The sequence below is a fragment of the Sinohyriopsis cumingii genome, chromosome 6 (assembly GCF_028554795.1).
Source record: "Sinohyriopsis cumingii isolate HCF-2022 chromosome 6, ASM2855479v2, whole genome shotgun sequence".
NCBI lineage: Eukaryota > Metazoa > Mollusca > Bivalvia > Unionida > Unionidae > Sinohyriopsis > Sinohyriopsis cumingii.
In genome coordinates, this window is record NC_142966.1 from 123,567,090 (window position 1) to 123,586,821 (window position 19,732).

A 19,732-nucleotide genomic window follows, 5' to 3' on the forward strand; every position below is an offset into this window, starting at 1 on the left:
AACTGTGTTCAATTGATCAATCGGAATGAGTTCAACTGATTTATGACCAGGGTTGCTAGATCTTACTCCTGTAGGATTTGAATGCCTTTTAACATTTTTTTTTATTCAACCTCTATTATTTGATACAAAAGACACAATTAATGTGATAAGACAAAGGAAGTCAGCTTCTTTCTAGTTCATTGCAACCATACAACAAACACCTCCACAAGTCAGATATCATAACGCTGTTGGAACTTAATTCTCATTGAAATGCTCATGGTCCAAGGTGATATTGTTGATTGATGCAATTTATTTTTTAATACAAGAGGGCACAATGCATTTATGATTACACGTAAGACGAAGTAAAAGAAAGAACTAAGATACAAATTTTGTTTGATAATAAAATTATTTAATTGATTTTTATTTATTAAAGTACTGCCTCCAGCAGGCGTGACATTTTCATGGATCAAAATTTCATTGAATATTGTTATTTACTAAGAAGATTGATAATTTCATAATGTTGATTAAAATTTCCAGGTCCTATCAACTGTTTTTGACAATAAAAAGAGCGATACATCAATGTTTCATTTACCAAGTTTGATCAAGATTTTTTTGGTAAATTCTATTTTAAAAAATGGGGGTCCACAACTGACCTCGCATTATAAGTGGGTTCACAAGTTATCGGGGTGCAAGTTATCGAGGGAGTGGTGTACAAAGACTCAGCAGTGTTACCTATGGAATCCACCCTCAGACCTGCCAACCTTGATGAATCCGTCTCAGTAAGGCAGTTTATATTTTTTCTCCATAAGTTTGACCAGTTTTCAGTAAGGTGTAACAAAATATAAACTGCTTTTGTAAAGCTGGAAAATGTAATTAAAAGTTTGGTATTTGAAACATGCAGAAACAATAAACTTTATATTCAACTGGAAAGTTTGTAAAGTATGCGTAGGCTTTATTTACAGTTGCACAAACTTTAGTTCCAAACCCTATGCAGCTCAATGGCTTGTCGCTGTCTCTCAACTTAGTGTAATTCTTTGAAATTCTTTTTCCATTTCACATGACGACGGCAATCTATCTCCCGCAATGAGTCATACTCAAATTGGCATGTGATGTCCAATAAAAGTAATTGTGTCCCTTCCAGCTTTTATTCAGAGGAATCTGAATATTACCTTTTTATTCTTCTGTGTTGATTATTAACAATTTTCAAGTGACTTATTTTCCCTTTCATCTTAAACATGCACTCTTGCAGTACCCCATTTCTGAACAAATTCTATAACCAACAGCTTGATCATTCATGAACAAAAAGGTGCAGTTTAAAGTGTGTGAGGTGCTGCTGTAAAGTCAGTCTGGTTCCTTGACTAATTTCACTACTTCTAATATGAAACCTGGATCCGAACCAAACACGGACGAACAAATTTTCCGGAATTTTGGCAATGGTCATTTTTCCGTAGTTTTTGCTTTATTGCTGTAAGTCTGTATTTTAAGGGTAATTTTTGTAAGACTTAGGCAAAATTGTAAGGGTTGGCAGGTAAGCACCCTGAAAGACAACTACAATTACAATGTGACCCCACTATAGCACGCTCCGTTATAACACGAATTCGGATATAACATAGTTGCAGCATGGCTCCCGAAATTTTAATTACATGTACGTTTCTCGCACAAGGGAAAAAAAATCTTTCTGAAAAGTACGAGAAAAATCGTAAAACGTTTATTATCATTTTGGGGAAGAGAAAGCGCATGAATAATACAAGACGATCATGGACTGGCTCCTGAAATTTTATATGTATTTTTCTCGTACACGAAAAAATAGTTTTTCTTCTTAAAAGTACAAAAACTAAAGTGTAAAATGTTTATTCTAGGATCACATAAGGCTTCGCCAATGTCGCAAACTGCGAATTTTTTCTCCTTATTGGCGGCAAAATATATCATCTGGAGATTTTTATTATTGGTGACATTGTTGACTGTTTAAACTTGTATATACAACCATTCATTTGGAGTGAAGAAATTCAGAGGCCCCAAGAAAGGAAGCCACAAACCTGACATAAAATGCTTTGAAATTTATCTATTGAACATAAACAATTTCTTTGTCCATATTGACAAACCATCTTAACAGTGCATTGTTATATCATAATCCGCTTATGTTGACATCGAGCATGAGTACTGTATGTTGTGAGATATCTGCATTTTTGTTGTTGATATTTCTGGTAGCAGAGATCAACCGGACGAGGCATTATCTCATAATCTATCTTTCGTCAGATTTTCGGCCGCTCACTAGTAATTAATACATTTACATAGACTGACATCTGTGTGTGGATGGTACGTAAAATTCCTCTTCTTTCCACTCAGAATTAAATCCTTCAGAACACCCCCATTTTCTGTACTATCCTTGTCATCAGACCAGAACACCTGCGTCTCTTTCATCTGTTGACCCTTTGTTAAATCGAGTGGAAGGCAGCATCACTCCACTACCACAAATGTAAAAAAAAAAAAAAAAAAAAAAAACAACAACAAAAAAAACATCTTATTTGTTGGTTTATTCAATAGGCAGGGAGGAATTGTAACTACAATCGACCAAACGATGGCCAATTCCTTTTTAAAAAATGTACCCAGATAAAATAGTCTGCTGAAATTTCAAAGAAAACATTACCTTTGAAGCACCGACTGTTATGAAAACATACTAAGCAAACGGAGAAAAAAAAATCAGTCTCAATCATGCAATACAATTATTTGAAGTTGCCGCCACAATAAGAAATGGGCATTTGTTTGGTTCTCCAAAGCTGGCTTTTAGCAGTGACTTCAATAACGCATGCACATTTCATTAAGGAAAGCCGACTACAATCTTCAATAAAAACAAAGAACTTTTCTTCAAAGAAGTCAGGACCAAACTTAAATAAAAGCAATGGAATCTGATGGATTTTTTCATTTTCCAACATGACTTGAACATGTTTACTGTGCCGTGAAAGTTTCCTTTTTGCATGGAAAAATTTTGTGCTTACGAATGCTACCAATGGCGGCTTAAAACACAAACTAACTTTTACTGATTTGGGACGTACTTAAATGTAAATGTGCTTCATCATTCGTTACATGATTGTGCTATGTTTATCCACTGAATTATATGACCTGTGACAAAATTACTGAATATTTTAAATCTGTGTGCATTTTTTCGATGGGATTACTTGTATTGTGGATTCACTGTGCGTGAGATTTGCAGATGAGTACACACTGTTGATACTCTATTCATGCTATACATAAGACATGTATATATCAACAGTATACACATATATGTACCAATCTGTGGTTCTCTAAATAAATTAAAATATTATATATGCCTTATCTGTTTTCACTACAGGTGTATTTCCCATTTAATATGCATCGATTTAAGATGGTAAATGTGCCAAAGAAGCACATATTTTACCACCCACATTTATTACCACCCACCAAGTGTTTGGGGTATATACATCATTTTCTTCAGCTAACTGACCTGGCTGCGTATAACATGGTTCAGTCTATAACACCCAACTACCGTGTTATAGCGGGGTCACACTGTATCAGGTTTTTTTTCTGCCATTTTCAAAATGGGGTCTGAGTGTCATGGAATTCTATATCGTTATGCATACAAAGGTTGAACTGGGAAATTCTGCATGTTTTCTTTTAGACACAATTTACCAGGAAAGGATTCTTAAATATTTGAATAAATTAAACAGCTTTACATCAACTCTTTAGATCCATTGGTATGGTCATTATAGAAATTTGATAGTCAGACTGTCAGAATTTTTTGAAGACTTCTGAATGGAGTCTTTTACACTCAAACTGGGAAAATTTGACAGTTTTTGGTAATAGGAACTGGGCCAAACTCCAGCCTCAAAACAGGCCCAGAAAAATCTCTACCTTTACATTGTTTTTCATGCAAGAAGACAAAAATGGAGTAAGTAACCATATTACCTATAAGAATGTGTTTGTCCTTTTTTTACACAGATATTACTGATATGCCATATTTTCCTATATCTATAGAAAACATGAGTATTTTTCATGACTTGGTTTTGTCACTGGCCAATTCTACATCTATGTCAGCACTCAATTACCAAATCTCTGAATCCAAATTATTTTCACAAGTTCTCCTGTTGGGACACATAGATACATTACAAAATGAATGATAGTTTTATCCTTGATTGGCAACCATAGACAAGAAATGTGAAATTACTTTCCTGGCATCTTTTCCATCAACTACTTTGAGATCCCTCAGGTAGCGAGTCATCTTTTTCTTGTAAACTTCTCCTTTTTCTGCTTTCTTCACTTGGTAAACCATTGTCTGGTTCATTCCTTCTGCAACACTCACTGTTTATATGGATAAAGAAAATATTTTACTGTCATAAATAGAAAAGAAAATTCAAACTGCTGTATCTGTTTTTGTTAAGTTGAGTCAACTGCACAGACCCAGATATGCTATCTCATAATACACTTGCAGACCTAGATCCATATAGATTGTCTGGAATAATAAATAAAATAAACAACACAGACCCTGACCTGCCAATGCTTTATTTGCCTGCAGATCATGGTTGATACTTTTTGCAGTTGGACTTGACTTCTAAATGAGTATAATTGGTAACTGATATCCAAATGAATAAAATGCAAGCTTTCAGATTTCTCACAGCTGGTTTTCCTCCAGAAATGAATACCAGATTGTAATAATAGCTACATATAACATAATTCCTAATTACAATTCTTGACAATATCAGCTTCAACATCATCCAGATTGCTTAGTAAACTCCACTTTGTTGTAAAGAGAACTCCACACTCTGCTTAACAATATGCAAACTCAAGGTAAATTTTGTTTTACCTATATTATATTTTCCCTTTTCTGACATACTGTAATGACTGTAAGTCTTGGGACACTATAAGTCTTGGGACATTTAAAATTATTTTCAAAGTAAATTTTTTTATGAACTATAAATGTTGTAACATAAAATTACAGAATTTTTTTTATGTACTATAATTTTTGGGCCCTTCAACATTTTAAAAAATACTACCAGGTAATCAATGTATTTTCTTGATAGTAACGGCATCTTAAAAAAATTAGTCCTTGTTAAGGGACTATCATCATCAATTATTACATGAGAATGTTATAAATTGATATAATTTGGTTTAAAAGTTAATATATTTTTAATTTTCCTCTGTTTCCTTATTATTTCTACCCAATTCAAATATATAAAATTTGGACTGATGGTAAGAGTTGAGCATTAGCAGATTACTAGAAGCATTTATAATAGTAACCTATCCCTTATGTCTTCAGTTTATTATTGTTTGTTTAAGCATTATTACATTAGAATATTATATCAATGCACCAATAATTAAATTTTCGTTTTGCCTTGAAAATGTAAATACCTAACCGCTAATATGTGCTCCCAGTAGGACAAGAATGAACAACAATGCTATGTACAATCTGCACTGTGTAAGTACTATTCTGTACACTATAAACAGTACAGGTCGCCCGGTAAACGTTAAGCATCCTACTTAAGTTTTTATTTACCTTTATTTAATGTTGAAAAAAATTGGAAAATGTGTAGATGCAAAATAAAAGCATAAAAACAATCATGCTTGTTTATAACAGTTTATTGATGTGGTACTGAACAAGAGCTGATCACTGCTGAATGCAGTATGGCGATCTTGCCAATTTTGTCTGGACTTTCTTCTTTTTATGTATGTAAGTGCTGGGACACTGAAAAGGCTATAATTTTTAAATGCATAATCTTATGACAAAAACATGTTTTTAATTTTTCTTTAGCCCCAAGACATACAGTCTTTACAGTAATATATACTTCTCCAATAAATTACTGTTTATACATTGTGAAATCATGGGCATATTGTTCACATTCTTGCATAAAGTTTAAATTTGTTTCATATTTGCAAAGATTTTAAAATAGTATTCCAAAAATAAAAGCAAACAATTAAAAATATTTGATAAAATACTAGGAAATGCATTTCATTTCTGTGCTAGATAGATAGAAAACCTATATTAGCATATTATGAATGACTGTCAATGTAGATTATCATACATTTTTGTCAGATGAGAACCTGCAATAGTAAACAAAAAAAACAAAAAAACAAGATTTTTACTGATGGGTAAAGAAAGGACCAATTCATTATTATAAATTTATTCAGGGATGATTCTGACAATACAATTTTGAGGCCCATTTTTTTCATAAAACAAATACCTTCAGGAATTATATAACAGAGGCTCATGGTTTCTAGTCTACAAACTCTCAACTATTTAACTGTGTCATTTAATTTCATTCTTAACAATGCATGTCACAGCTAATAGTTGTAGATGTATCTGTATACTTGTAGGCATGATATATATATTCTTTTATGTTTATAATGTTTTAATTTATATCTATATTTTATTTTAGAGGTATGGACTTTGTAGTCTGAAATAAAGAATTCTCATCTTCTTATCTTACCTAACAATAATAATTGTTTCTGCAATTTATGTTTCAATGTTCATTTATAGCAGATTAGAAATTAATATTTTTAACCAAAATTAGTGATACAATTTTTTTCTGCAGAAGTGCCAATTTAAGTAGTAACTGTTGTGTTCTTGGTAAAAAAATTAGCTTTTTATAACAAGTCCTCAATAAGAAATAAAATTCATCTGTTTATCTATCCAACATAACATAAACAGACCTGCCAACCGTGATGAGTCTGTCTCAGTAAGGCAGCTGATTTTTTTCTGTAAGATTGACCAGTTTTCAGTAAGATGTAAGAAATATCAATATTGTAAAGCTGGAAAATGCAATTTTAAAGTTCAATGCAGCAACGATAAACATTATGTTCAACTGAAAAGTTTGTAAAGTACGTGTAGACTTTATTTACCACTAGTAAAGTTGCATAAATTTTAGTTCCAAACCCTATGCAACTCAATGGCTTGTTGCTATCTCTCAACTTGACGTAATTCTTGGAATCTCTCAACTTGACGTAATTCTTGGAAATTCTTTTTCCATTTCACATGATGATGGCAATCATATCTCCCGCCATGAGACATACTCAAATTGGCACATAATGTCCAATAAACGAAATTGTGTCCTTTCCAGATTTTATTCACGAGAATCTGAATACTCCTTTTTATTCTTCAGTGTTAATTTTTAACACTTTTTAGAAGCTTTTTTCCCCCTTTTGTCTTAAACATGCATTGCTTTCTGGACGCCATTTTAAAAAATTTCATAATCAACATTTTGATCATGCAGACGCGTTGCATGAACAAACAGGTGCAGTTTAAAGTATCTAGGGTGCTGCTGTAAAATTAGTCTGCTTCCCTTACCGATTTCACTAATCCTAATATGAAACCCGGATCCATATCAAACACGGATGAACTGATTATCCGGATTTTTCGGCAACTATCATTTTCCATAGTTTTTGCTTGTATGCCGTAAGTCCATATTTTAAGGGTAATTTTTGCAAGACTTACAGCAAAATCATAAGAGTTGGCAGGTCTGCATAAATTTAGGCTGCATTATAATAATTTGGTTAATTACTTACAAGTGTTCTTGGAACAAAGGCACCCTATGGTAATATGGCACCATTATATATTTTCACACCATAATAAAGCTCTGATGTTTAAAGTATAGGAATCTTTGCAGTACATTTGCAACATAGGTCAACAAACAAGAACAATGAACAGTTTGAAACTATACAATTTTCAGTAAAAGAAATTCATGAATTGGAATTTCACAAAAAAATGATTTAGTTGATTTTAAGTAAAGCCATCTAGCATTTAATGCTAGATCAAGTATATCTTGCAGACAAATCTCAGATCATATGTTGAATTTATGCAATTCAGTGCACAAGATGTGTACATTGACTATTATCACCATGTACTATTATCTATCTCAAACAGCTAATCCCAAACAAATTGTTCTAATTAAGGTAGGAATAAATCTGTTGCTATGAAAATGGGGAGATGTATGCCCTCTTGTCAGCATTCTGATGGTGCATGTAAATAAGAGAATCTAAATACTTACAGGAATAGGTGAGGAAACATTCTATCAGGGTAATAGCTATAAAGACTACAGTGCATTAAGTTAGGAAACATTCTGTCAGAGGTACAGTAGTCCCCCTCTTATAAGGCCACCCCTAATGCAGCAGGGAAGTGGCCTTACAATGAGGGTGGCCTTTCCAGAGGGGGATGACAAATGCGAATAGTAAATTCATATGAAGAAAGTCACAAGTACATTTAATTCTAAAACATTTAATATTTTCATTAAAAAATCACATGCATGTTGTGAAATAAATGTAAAACAAACTGTGTCATCATTTTCAAAAGAATGCTATGAATAACCATTGATATAGTTTTAAAACTGTCTTTATAATTATGGTACAGATCACATCATCTGTCACTTTGTTGGTAACAGTCTAAAAAACAAACCAGTCTCGTCACAATTAAAAATATCCTTGCTGTCATATCAACTGCATATATCGTTTAGTCTTTTGTTCCAATCTTCAACAACTTCATTATTAACATCAGCTGATTCTTCACTAAGGACAGAACACTTAATATTGTGTTGCACTTGAAATCTGTGCAACCATCCGTTACTTGCGGTAAAGTCGTCATATCCCAATTCAACTGACAAAATTGTTGCTTTTCTTGTCATTCAAATCAGGATACAAACGTCTCCTGGCTCAAACAATCTTCCTTTCTCCGTCCATTTCACCTTCCCACTTCTTCAGAATTGTTTCATTATCTTTCACGATATTGTTTATCTGAATCTTCCCGACATTAGTTTTCTGCAAGGATCCTCGACCCCCCCCCCCATCAGTTGAATTACTTTCACTTTCTCTTCTAAACTGAGAATTTTTCTTTTCCTCGATGACATGTTGATCTTTTTGCAGTAAGTTATTCATGTTGCCAACTACAATACTGATAAAACAATTTTTTATGCATCTAAACAAATTGCCGTGTGTTTTTAAAGGAAGTGATCTTGTCACATGATTCGTTAGTCGCAGTCTGGTACCCTATTGTTTTTATGCATTTCCTTACACTAAGTGAGAGAAGCCAAAACGGCTTCGATATGTACCATAACATCACACGATTTGACCTCGCGGCTGTTAGGATTCGTAATTTTGACAATTACTGTCAGTAGTAATAGCCACTAATTATCAAAGTGAACATGCTCAACATCTTACAAAGGGAAGCCATAAAGGCTGTCAAACCATTTTCCTGCTGACTTGGGTATTGTACAGCGATACTGACACTTCTCAGCTGTTACTACTGTTCAATAATTGTAATCTTAACAATTATCAGAGTGACTAAACCAGACATCTTATGATAACACAGCAGTAAGGCTAATTGGATTACATGTACTTACCCTTTTGTATGGATTAAAATTTGAGTCTTTCTCGGTTTTTATGGAATAAATTTGGCTTCTTGTGAGGCGTAAATTATATAATATGAACCTTAGTGGTACATGTACTTTACTCAACACTTCTTTCAGTAACGAAAACCTGACATCGGGAAACAGAAATCGGATTACTTAACACAGGTTATGAATAAAATACTGATTCTGGATACGTATTAAAATAAAATGCGGCCGCTTGTGAGGGGTAAATTTTATATTATTGCACTAATATGCTGGCCGCTGGTCGCGTTAGCCAGGTGGCCTTTCGCGAGGGGTACTTTTGAACACAAACTCGTCGGTGCCAACGGATTCTGGCAGAAAGGAGCGGGTGGCCACTGGTCGGGGGGCCATTCAAGAGGGGGACTACTGTAATAGCTATAAAGACTACAGTGCATTAGGTTAGAAACACTATTGGGGTAATAGCTATGAAGAATACAGTGCATTAGGTTAGGAAACATTCTGTCAGGGTAATAGCTATAAAGACTACAGTGCATTAGGTTAGGAAACACTGTCATAATAGCTATGAAGACTACAGTGCATTAGGTCAGAAACACTATCAGGGTAATAGCTATGAAGAATACAGTGCATTAGGTTAGGAAACATTCTGTCAGGGTAATAGCTATAAAGACTACAGTGCATTAGGTTAGGAAACACTGTCGTAATAGCTATGAAGACTACAGTGCATTAGGTCGGAAACACTATCAGGGTAATAGCTATGAAGACTACAGTGCATTTAGGTTAGGAAACACTGTCAGGATAATAGCTATAAAGAGTACAGTGCATTAAATTTGGAAACTTTCTGTCAGGGTAATAGCTATAAAGAGTGCAGTGCATTAGGTTAGGAAACACTCTCAGAGTAACAGCTATACAGAGTACAGTGCATTAGGTTAGAAAACACTGTCCGAATAATAGTTATAAAGAGTACAGTGCATTAAGTTAGGAAACACTCTCAGAGTAATAGCAATGAAGACTACAGTACATCAGGTTAGGAAACACTCTCAGAGTAATAGCTATAAAGAGTACAGTGCATTAGGTTAGGAAACACTATCAGAATACCTTATTTGCTGGCCTATAATACGATACTTTTTGACCAGAAAATCTTAGCTTTCTCTTATACTCTGAATTATATATGGATTTTGTCATCCAAATCGCTTTATCACATGTCACATAATTTTTTGTATAGAAAAAATTGTCCAAAAGTATGAAAAAATGTGTAAAACCATTTCATTTAGGGGAAGAGATTGTGTATGAAAAAATATAGCACTCCACATTGAGGATTTGAAACAATTACATGATCATCCGTATTAAAATTAACTTAGATGTAATTGTGCTAAAGCAGCATGCATTAGTAATATACGTTGTTCGTAATACACATTATTTAAATTTGATACAGGTGCGTTAGAATTGAAAAGTTAGAAGATGAATAACCTTGACAGAGACAGATATTGCATCACAATTTTCTTACTGCATCTCATTTTCAAATACAAATTATGTCCCATTATGAGAGAGAGAGAGAGTGAGAGATTGAGAGACAGAGAAGTATTTATGATTGTACAGTAATCTTTCATTGTTCACTTACTTGATGATTGTGATCATACTCAAGTACAAAAGTGCAGTATCATATTCCATTATCAATTAATACCACTAGGTAAGCAATTCCTTCTAGTTTTAGTTAAAACTTCCGTTGTTCACAATTCACGTGGCTTTGTAGTGGTATGTACATGCTAATTAAATATGCTACAGCTGTATTCAGGTTTTCCATAGTTAACACCTGTTTGAGGTCAAGATTTGGCAGACCAGATCAGATTAGTGAGGCTACCAATAGGGAAATGAGGCTAACCATGGGTATTATGAATATGGTATCATATAATGAAAGGAAATGCCAGGTGTTACTTGTGTAAATTTCTCAACCAGTGACATCTTTTGAACTTGCTGATAGGAATGACAGCAATTTAAAGTAACATATAGCATTAGCAAAGATCAAAAACAATTGCTGCCCAAGTACAGGAAGAATACATGCACCTGAAAAAATTAATCTTATTTGTTGTGAAAGGAGAGGTCGTTATACTTGCAAAGAAAATTTGACATTATGCAAAATGGTCATTCTTGGTAACCTAGTAAATAGAGTCTATATAGATTATAACTACTGTGAATATTCCAACCCTGAAGGAATATGGTATTTTCATAGTTTACATTTACCATGTGATTTGGATTTTTAACGTAGCTTTAACAATTTTTCAGTCACATTGCTATGATGTCTGCAGTGTGGCAATTTATAGTTACGCCTAGCACAGGGGCATCAAGTCGCAGACATGTAGCATGATGTCCGACCCAGTCACATTATCCTGACACCAGGCCGACCAGTCCTAACATGCTGAGCGCCAAGCGAGGCAGCTGTTAGTACCATTTTTGTAAGTCTTTGGTATGACTCGGCTGTTGTTCGAACCCACAACCTCCCGCATCCAAGGCGGACATTCTAACCACTAGGCCACCGGAGCGGTCACTTATATTTACTATTTAATTTATTAATTTTTTTCTCTCTTTGACAAAAGCTTCAGCTGAACAGCTTGAGGTGAAGAAGAAAAAAAAACACAAAGACCTGGAATATCTCTCCCCCCCCCATATATATCGAGCCATATTTTATTTTGATCATGAGTGCAAGAAGAAAAATGCGAGGGAATAAATATGCATTTCTCTCTGTATCTCACTCCCCCACCCCCAAAAATGTCGAAAATGCATTTTAGCATCCATGATGCAATTTCCACATTGCTGGTAATCTGAAGTAGCATACATTGATACTTTTAATATTTATGATACCAGAAGTTATTATAGTTTAATTCCACACAGCATCGCATATTTTATCCTATCTATAACTCAATAAATGCTCAGGTCAGTGTCATTTATATGTAGCTAAAAGTATATATAAAACATTTAAAATAATTTGTGTGAAACAAATTAGGTACTTTTAGTCACATTTATTGATCCAGATCAGAAAGGTTACCGAGTTACAGATAGGATAAAATTTGTGATGCTGTGAGGAACGAAGTGAAAAAGACAAAGCCAAAGTATTGATCTGGCCTCATCTTATACTCAGCATCAGCTTATATATGGTTGAAGGATGGGAAATTTGCCAAATTTGCTCACTCGACTTATACTCTGCATTGATTTATAGACCAGCAAAAATGGTAATAGCTATGAAGAATACAGTGCATTAGGTTGGGAAAAAGTCTGTCAGAATAATAGCTATAAAGAGTACAGTGCATTAGATTAGGAAACACGGTCAGGGTAATAGCTGTAAAGAGTACAGTGCATTTGGTCAGGAAACATGTGGTGTGAATTAAGAGGAAAAGATTGGACAATTAGTAATTATATGATGATTAATATCATCCATTGGTAATTAAACTCAAGATCTAAAAATACTCACAAGTTGCACACAAAAAGCTACTTCTCTTCTTCTTTCCTGCCTTTGTTACATGGACAAAAGCCACTAGTCTTTCTTCATTTGGCTGGAACAGATTCTTCTGTAAAGTATGTTTGATAGCTGTCATTTTCTTTCTTTGTCAAATTCTCTGTGTCTGTAACTGAAATTGAAGCCATGCATGAGAAATGGCATAAAGAAATGTACATTATAATGGGACAATGCACATTCTGTAGTCTCTTAGGTAATAAGGCAGAGAGGAAAAAACAATGTGTTATTGCATGTTTTTTATAATTAATGTTGGTAGGTAATTTTTTTTAACACATTAACCCCTAACAATGAGTTAACATGGCAGGAGGTAGTAGTAGCCTACTGCCGAGCTCTGTAGCATCATGGTCATGCAAGATACACTAAAGTGGGTGGTATTATAGAAAGGTAGACAGATGTAGCTCTACAATGATACCAAATAATCTGGAATTTCTAGTTGCATTACAAAATACAGCAGGAAAAACCTCATTTTTTGGACCCGATTTTTTTCTACCCAAAATTCACTTGTGGTCAGAATCCAATTTTGTGTCTGCATTTTAGACTTTTTGGTCTCAGATCTAAGGCAAACCAGTATGAACTGCAAACAGACAGATGAACCTTTGCAAAAAGTAGGATAAGATGGGCATTTGGAATAAAGAGTGGTCTCGATACAAAAATAATAGCTCCGTTTAGCAAAAAACAAAGAAAAGAAGAAAAAGAACTCCAACTTTTACCCTTCTGCTCATGCGCGAGCCAAACAGCCAATGAAAAACTATTTTTCGAACACAACTAGGCAGTATGTTATTGAAAGATCACCTGGGATTTGATGTTTTCGGATATATTCAGAAATAGCTTTCAAAATGTGTTTCCTACTCGAATTTCAGGCGAAAATGACTAAAACCTCCAGGGGTTAATGTGTTAAAGGGTGCATTTTGATGATGTCACCAAATCTGAAAATTCCTTCATAGGTGCCAACCTTCCAGGCTCACAATTAGTGAAAACAGGGATAAAAAGTCGTGAATTTGGACGAATTAGTAAAAAAATACCATGACAATAACTCCATCCACTCTGACCGTCAATACTACACTATATCAAGATCACAATATAAAACTAGAACACTATATATATGCAGAAATATTTATTAATCAAGACATGATACTGTGGCAGACTTGAACTTCCTCAACTGTTGATCGTAAATTTGTTTTCTAAACAGTTCAGACTTCTTGCCTGCTGCTTGATCTTGGTGACTAAAATTGCTGACAAATTTTCTGCAGCTAAGGAGGCCCTAAAGTCTGTCTTATTTTTCCTCACTAGAGAAAATACTCTTTTGCTGCAACTGTTGCTGTGAGGAATGCACAGGAGCTGCAGCAATTTTGGTTCTTCTACAGGAAAATTTGGAAGTGATTTTCGAGTCCGGGAACATTTGTCAGAACAAATGTTTAGCACGGTCTCCAGCTGATAAAGGTAGATTGTGTTCAACAAGAAAACTCACAAATAATGCTTCAGCGCTGGTAGCTTTTTGCAGGTCTTCTGCCGATGGCTAAAATATTCCAGAGCTGAAAACTGCGAATTCTTAATTTTCCCAACTTCTACATGTTTTTTGCAACTTATGTGCTTCCTCACATCGTCTCTGCGATGGCACACTGAGTGCAAAAAGCATGATGAATATCAATGTTTAATGGCAGAATGCACTGCCAATTTTTGATATATTCCAAATTAAACTTCACTTTTTGATCAATACATTCCTTTTCCTTGGTGGTGAAGACATTTTCAAGATCTTACATGCGATGCTGAACAGTAACTCAAATCAGTGTTGGTGACGCATGCGCGGAGCAGAACTCCGGTTAGGCCCCAGTTTCTCTCAAAAGCATTTGTAAAACTACTCTTATACATATAGATTAAAATAGGCTAAAATGCTTGCTACCTGGCCAAACAGTACTAATCGGCTGTAGATCAACTAATATCGCGACTAGCAGTACCGGACCGTTTTGGCAACAGCGAATATCACAACCAGCGCTTAACAGGAAATCGGTTATTTTATTAAAGATTTAAAATAATTGAGAACTGGAGAATTCGTGAATTTTTGGCTTGCGGCGTGAATCCGTAAATCGCTGAAAAAGTCATGAAATTCACGCCAAATTTGTGAGGGTTGGCAGCTATGTTCCTTGCGCATTTAATCACTTGTGCATTGACATTGCACATAAATTACAAATTTAGCCATTCCATGACGATTTGTAAAAAAATTAAAACATTCTTGTTAACACATTAACCCCTAGCGACGAGTTAACGTGGCAGGAGGTAGTAGCCTACTGCAGAGCTCTGTAGCATCATGGTCTTGCAAGATACACTAAAGTGGGTGATATTATAGAAAGGTAGACAGAAGTAGCTCTACAATGATACCAAATAATCTGGAATTTCTAGTTGCACAACAAAATACAGAGGGAAAACCTCATTTTTTGGACCCGATTTTTTTCTACCCAAAATTCGTCTGTGGTCGGAATCCAATTTTGTGTCCGGATTTTAGACTTTTTGGTCTCAGATCTAAGGCAAACCGGTATGAACTGCAAACAGACAGATGAACCTTTGCAAAAAGTAGGATAAGATTGGCATTTGGAATAAAGAGTGGTCTCGATACAAAAAACTCCAACTTTTACCCTTCTGCTCATGCGCGAACCAAATAGCCAATGAAAAACTATTTTTCTAACATAACTAGACAGTATGTTATTGAAAGATCACCTGGGATTTGGTGTTTTCAGATCTATTCAGAAATAGCTTTCAAAATGTGTTCCCTACTCGTATTACAGGTGAAAACAACAACAACCTCCTGGGGTTAATGTGTTAATAACATAATATTTGTGTGTGTGTGCGTGTGACTATATATATATATATATATATATAATGAAATGCTTCAATTACTGGGCAAAACTGACACAATTAGGTGCAAAAATCAATTTTGGGAATTTTTTTACATTTTTTTTACTGGGAGGGATGGGGAAGTGCTAGAGTCAGCAAAACAAAACATGGACAGTCAGCTGACTGGAAACATTTTTTTCCTAAAAGTACTTAAGTCAAAGAACAGCTACAAATAAAAAAGTTCCTAATCTCAGTAGATTACAGTACACTCAGTGGAACAATGCAATTCCATGGATTAATTTCACTGATCTATCAAAATGGAAGGAAAACTATGAAGTATTTTTGGGGTTACTTGCATTTATTAATTACAGTTTCTCATTTTGTTTATTGCATTGTTTGTGACTTTTACTTTCATTTACCTCCATTATAGACCTCTTCCTCAAGAATTCGTGCAAAGTAGGGTTCAAAAACAATGACTGCAGTATAAGCAACAAGGCAAGTTACCAACAAACTTCTGAAAAATTAATGGAAATTCATCTTGGCTGGATACTGACAGAAGTTTAGGGGGGAGACAATTTAGTAGTTTAAAACTTATTTTATAATCTTGCTGAGATAACTGTCAATAAAAGCTTTTCGTAGAGAAGTTGTCGGCTTTTCTGTACCTTTCTTTCAAGATAACCATCCACTTATAGATCATTAAAAATATTACACCAAGAGGTTTCAGCACACATCACTAAATGTACCTGTAAAAACAATGTGAATTACATCACTGCTTTTTGCACATGAATGTGGACATGTATCTGATTCTTTATTGACTCACAGCAAAACAAGATTTCCATATTTTTTAAAACTAGGGCCATTTATTTTGTGAAACAGTAAAAGCCAACATTAAAACTATATTTTGTATTTATTGTACAATTAGTCACATATTGATGCTGTGAATTCATAGCAAGTAATAGTGATGTTCTGGCTCATCCTTGAGCAAATCTCTGAGTGCCAATTCAGGAACTGTAAGTTTACAACATACTTCTCAGCTCATTGTAAAAACTAATAGTTAATGAAATTTTGATCCATAAAAAATCACAACTGGTGGAAGCACTTTAAGAAATAAAATACCTATATTAGACTGTTTGACAAATGAAATTCCTGTCTTAGTTATCTTTCAATTCAATTTCAATGTAATCATCTTACGGTATATACAATATGTCCTCTCGTATTCAATTTTGAAAGTGTCGCTCTACAATCACAGCCATGTCTGCAAGCATTTGTGTCAGAACCTAATTAAGCACTGATTGTATTTTGATCTCTGATTTGCAGACATGTTTTTTGTATTGTTGCAATCAATTAATAGTTGACCTTTTTTTGTAGAATCATGTTAATTTTGTCTTTTGTATCAAAACAAATAAAGTTGTCTGAATAAAATAAGTTTAAGCGGCATGCAAATCCTAAAGAGGATGACCTAGTAGTAACGAAAGTGTGTCAGGTCAACTCATTTCAACAGGTTGACTGAATGTTGTTATAAATAGTATTATGTATGTAATTCAAAGAAGACACACAGGGATTACCTCTATAAACAAAATGTGCAACCTGGTCGCACCAACTTGAATAGACGACATCTTGGTGACTGGGATGTAATCACTAACATTTGGGGGAGAAAAAAAAGACAACAAACATCACAAGCCTTTAATACTATCAGTTGAATCCCTCAAATGATTCTCACTTGCTGATTTAATAGACAAAGACCTTATTCACCTCCAGGCAATATAGATAAACTCTAAAGACAAACAATATACGTGACCACTACTTTAATTTGGGCACTACAATGGCAAATTCGCAACATGTATATTAGCCTGGTTTATGGACTTTACCATCTGTCACTATACAAACCGGGTAGCCAGAATCCAGTTTTTGTTGTTGTTCTTTTCATGCATGTTTTTGATCAGAACAATCTTTACTATTCAAGCAATCGTTGTTACAAATGATTACATAAAGGTCAGTGGTGTCTATCTTTGTCCTCACAATACGGATGGTCATTCACCAAGTTGGATACGACCTTGAACCAGGCTATGTGCTGTAATACTCTACAGGTACTTTTAGTCTGGTTAACAATAGAAAATATGAAATACTAAAAGCATACCTACAAAATTTAAGTACCGGCAGCCAGCCTCTTTTTTCTTTGAACATACTCAGTTACTGGATTAAATAAAGGTCAGTGGAGTTTATCCCTGTTTTTGCAATTGTGGTCGTTCACAGCAGTGTCAAAATGCATATTTTGCCAAGATATTGTGGTCGCTGGTTGCGTTCAGCAGGTGGATGCTCACAACAAAGCATTTATATAATAAAAACGATATGTTCCTTATCATTGTGGTTGGAAATGACAGTTGGTTGCTCATAGCTGAGGTCGCTCGTAACAGTTTTTGTTGTATTAAGGTTTCATTTACATGTTTTGGTCGTGATTATTTTCACATTAATTGAGATAAATTTTGTGGATATTTCTTCGACAAAACAAATAAGGGAATCTGTACATGACCCTGCATTATAAGTGGGTTTGATAGTTATCCAGGGAGTTGTACACTATTTTTACATAATTTAGCCATACCACTTACCAGATCCTACTGTATACCCAACATCTGGGTACATAAAGAATTATAAACATATGAACTATAATAATGATTAAATGTCTCATGTTCAATCCCCAAAAGTCTTAAATGACATGTATGAGCTGCAAGATTCGTTTTTCAGTATTACCTGTTACAAAATGTTACAATACTTTTAAAGTAGAGGTCTACAATGTGTAGAGATTTTTCAGCTCTGTGCCAACTACCAATGAGAGTGCTAGGGATATAGTCACGTTTACCAGATACTTGATATAAAAAAATGCATCCAGTTTGTTTTTTAATAGCAAAGTCATTAAAATGTATTACATGAATCTGATCAAGACAATGACTGCACTTTACAGGTATTTTTTAAACAAATGACAACTTGAGTAATACTTATGTGGCTTAATAGGGATCAAATATTATTTTGGGTAATTATTATTCACATACATCTAGATTAACATTGTTCTCTGATACTTTTTGTTTGCTGATATTTCTAGCAGTGTCAGAAAAAAAAAACTGTAAACTCCTTTATAACGATGAATGGTCTGCTGCATGCATCAGTAGTTCCCAGTTAAAGCTGAGTGGCCCTGATGCAACAGGTGGTCAATTCTGAAAGTGATGTTACTTAACAAAGAGATTATGGTGATAGTTTTCAGCACATGATAGGCTATACATTGCAGCCAGTATATCTGGTGAAGGAAAAAAACCATGAAAAATCACCAACCAATGGGGCTAAATGCAATCTTTCTCACATACCCCCACTGGCTTAAATGTCATACAAATTGGGTTCTGAAATTTAGTATTAAGCATATGAGAATACATGTATTTGCATTCCAAATAAATTTAATTTTTCCTTTTTAAATCATAGAAACTAAATGCAGAACTTTTACTTCATAAAGGGACTACTCAAGATTAATCTGGATGAAATTAAGATCCAAATCTCAATCATTTGCCTACATCACAAAGAAACCTGCATGAACACTCATTTTTCCTAAACCTCCGAACTGGCTTGCTAACCATCCAGGGCTCGTCCTGGGCTTCGCCAATGTCGCAAATTGCGATTTTTTTTCCTTATTGGAGACAAAAATATCCTATTTGGCGATTTTTTTGGCGACAGACTTTTTGGTTATTTAATTTGTACATACAATCATGGATTTGGACTGGATAAATTAAAAGGGAGAACGAATGGAAGCCACAAACTTGACTAAACAATGCATTGGAATCAATCTGTTACACAAGCGATCCTTTGTTCATATTGACAACCCCATCTTTACAGTGCATTGTTACATCATAATCTGCTTATGCTGACATCTGGGCTGAGTACTGTATGCTGTGATACAGTCAATCATGCTACCGAACTATACCTACAACTGACCGCTTCTTAAGACGCGAATAAAACAGATACAATTAATTGAATGGCTAATCCTTCTGTTGTTTCTGTTTTTGTTTTTTTTTTACATATACCA

General features: G+C 34.5%; 1 protein-coding gene across 15 annotated transcripts in view; it reads right to left on the bottom strand.

The window, feature by feature from the left end:
• Positions 1–19,732, bottom strand: part of LOC149797874 (exocyst complex component 1-like) — a 169,353-nt gene that overhangs the window by 136,651 nt on the left and 12,970 nt on the right. For all 15 annotated transcript variants that reach the window (XR_016421906.1, XR_016421905.1, XR_016421903.1 and 12 more), the window contains exons 2-3: positions 12,793–12,949; positions 4,181–4,314 (exon numbers count right to left, since the gene is read on the bottom strand). Coding sequence is in view for 7 of the 15 variants with exons in the window: in XM_089962899.1 (XP_089819025.1) it covers positions 4,181–4,314; positions 12,793–12,916 (258 nt within the window). In the remaining 8 variants the exon portion in view is untranslated. The remainder of the gene's footprint in view (positions 1–4,180; positions 4,315–12,792; positions 12,950–19,732) is intronic.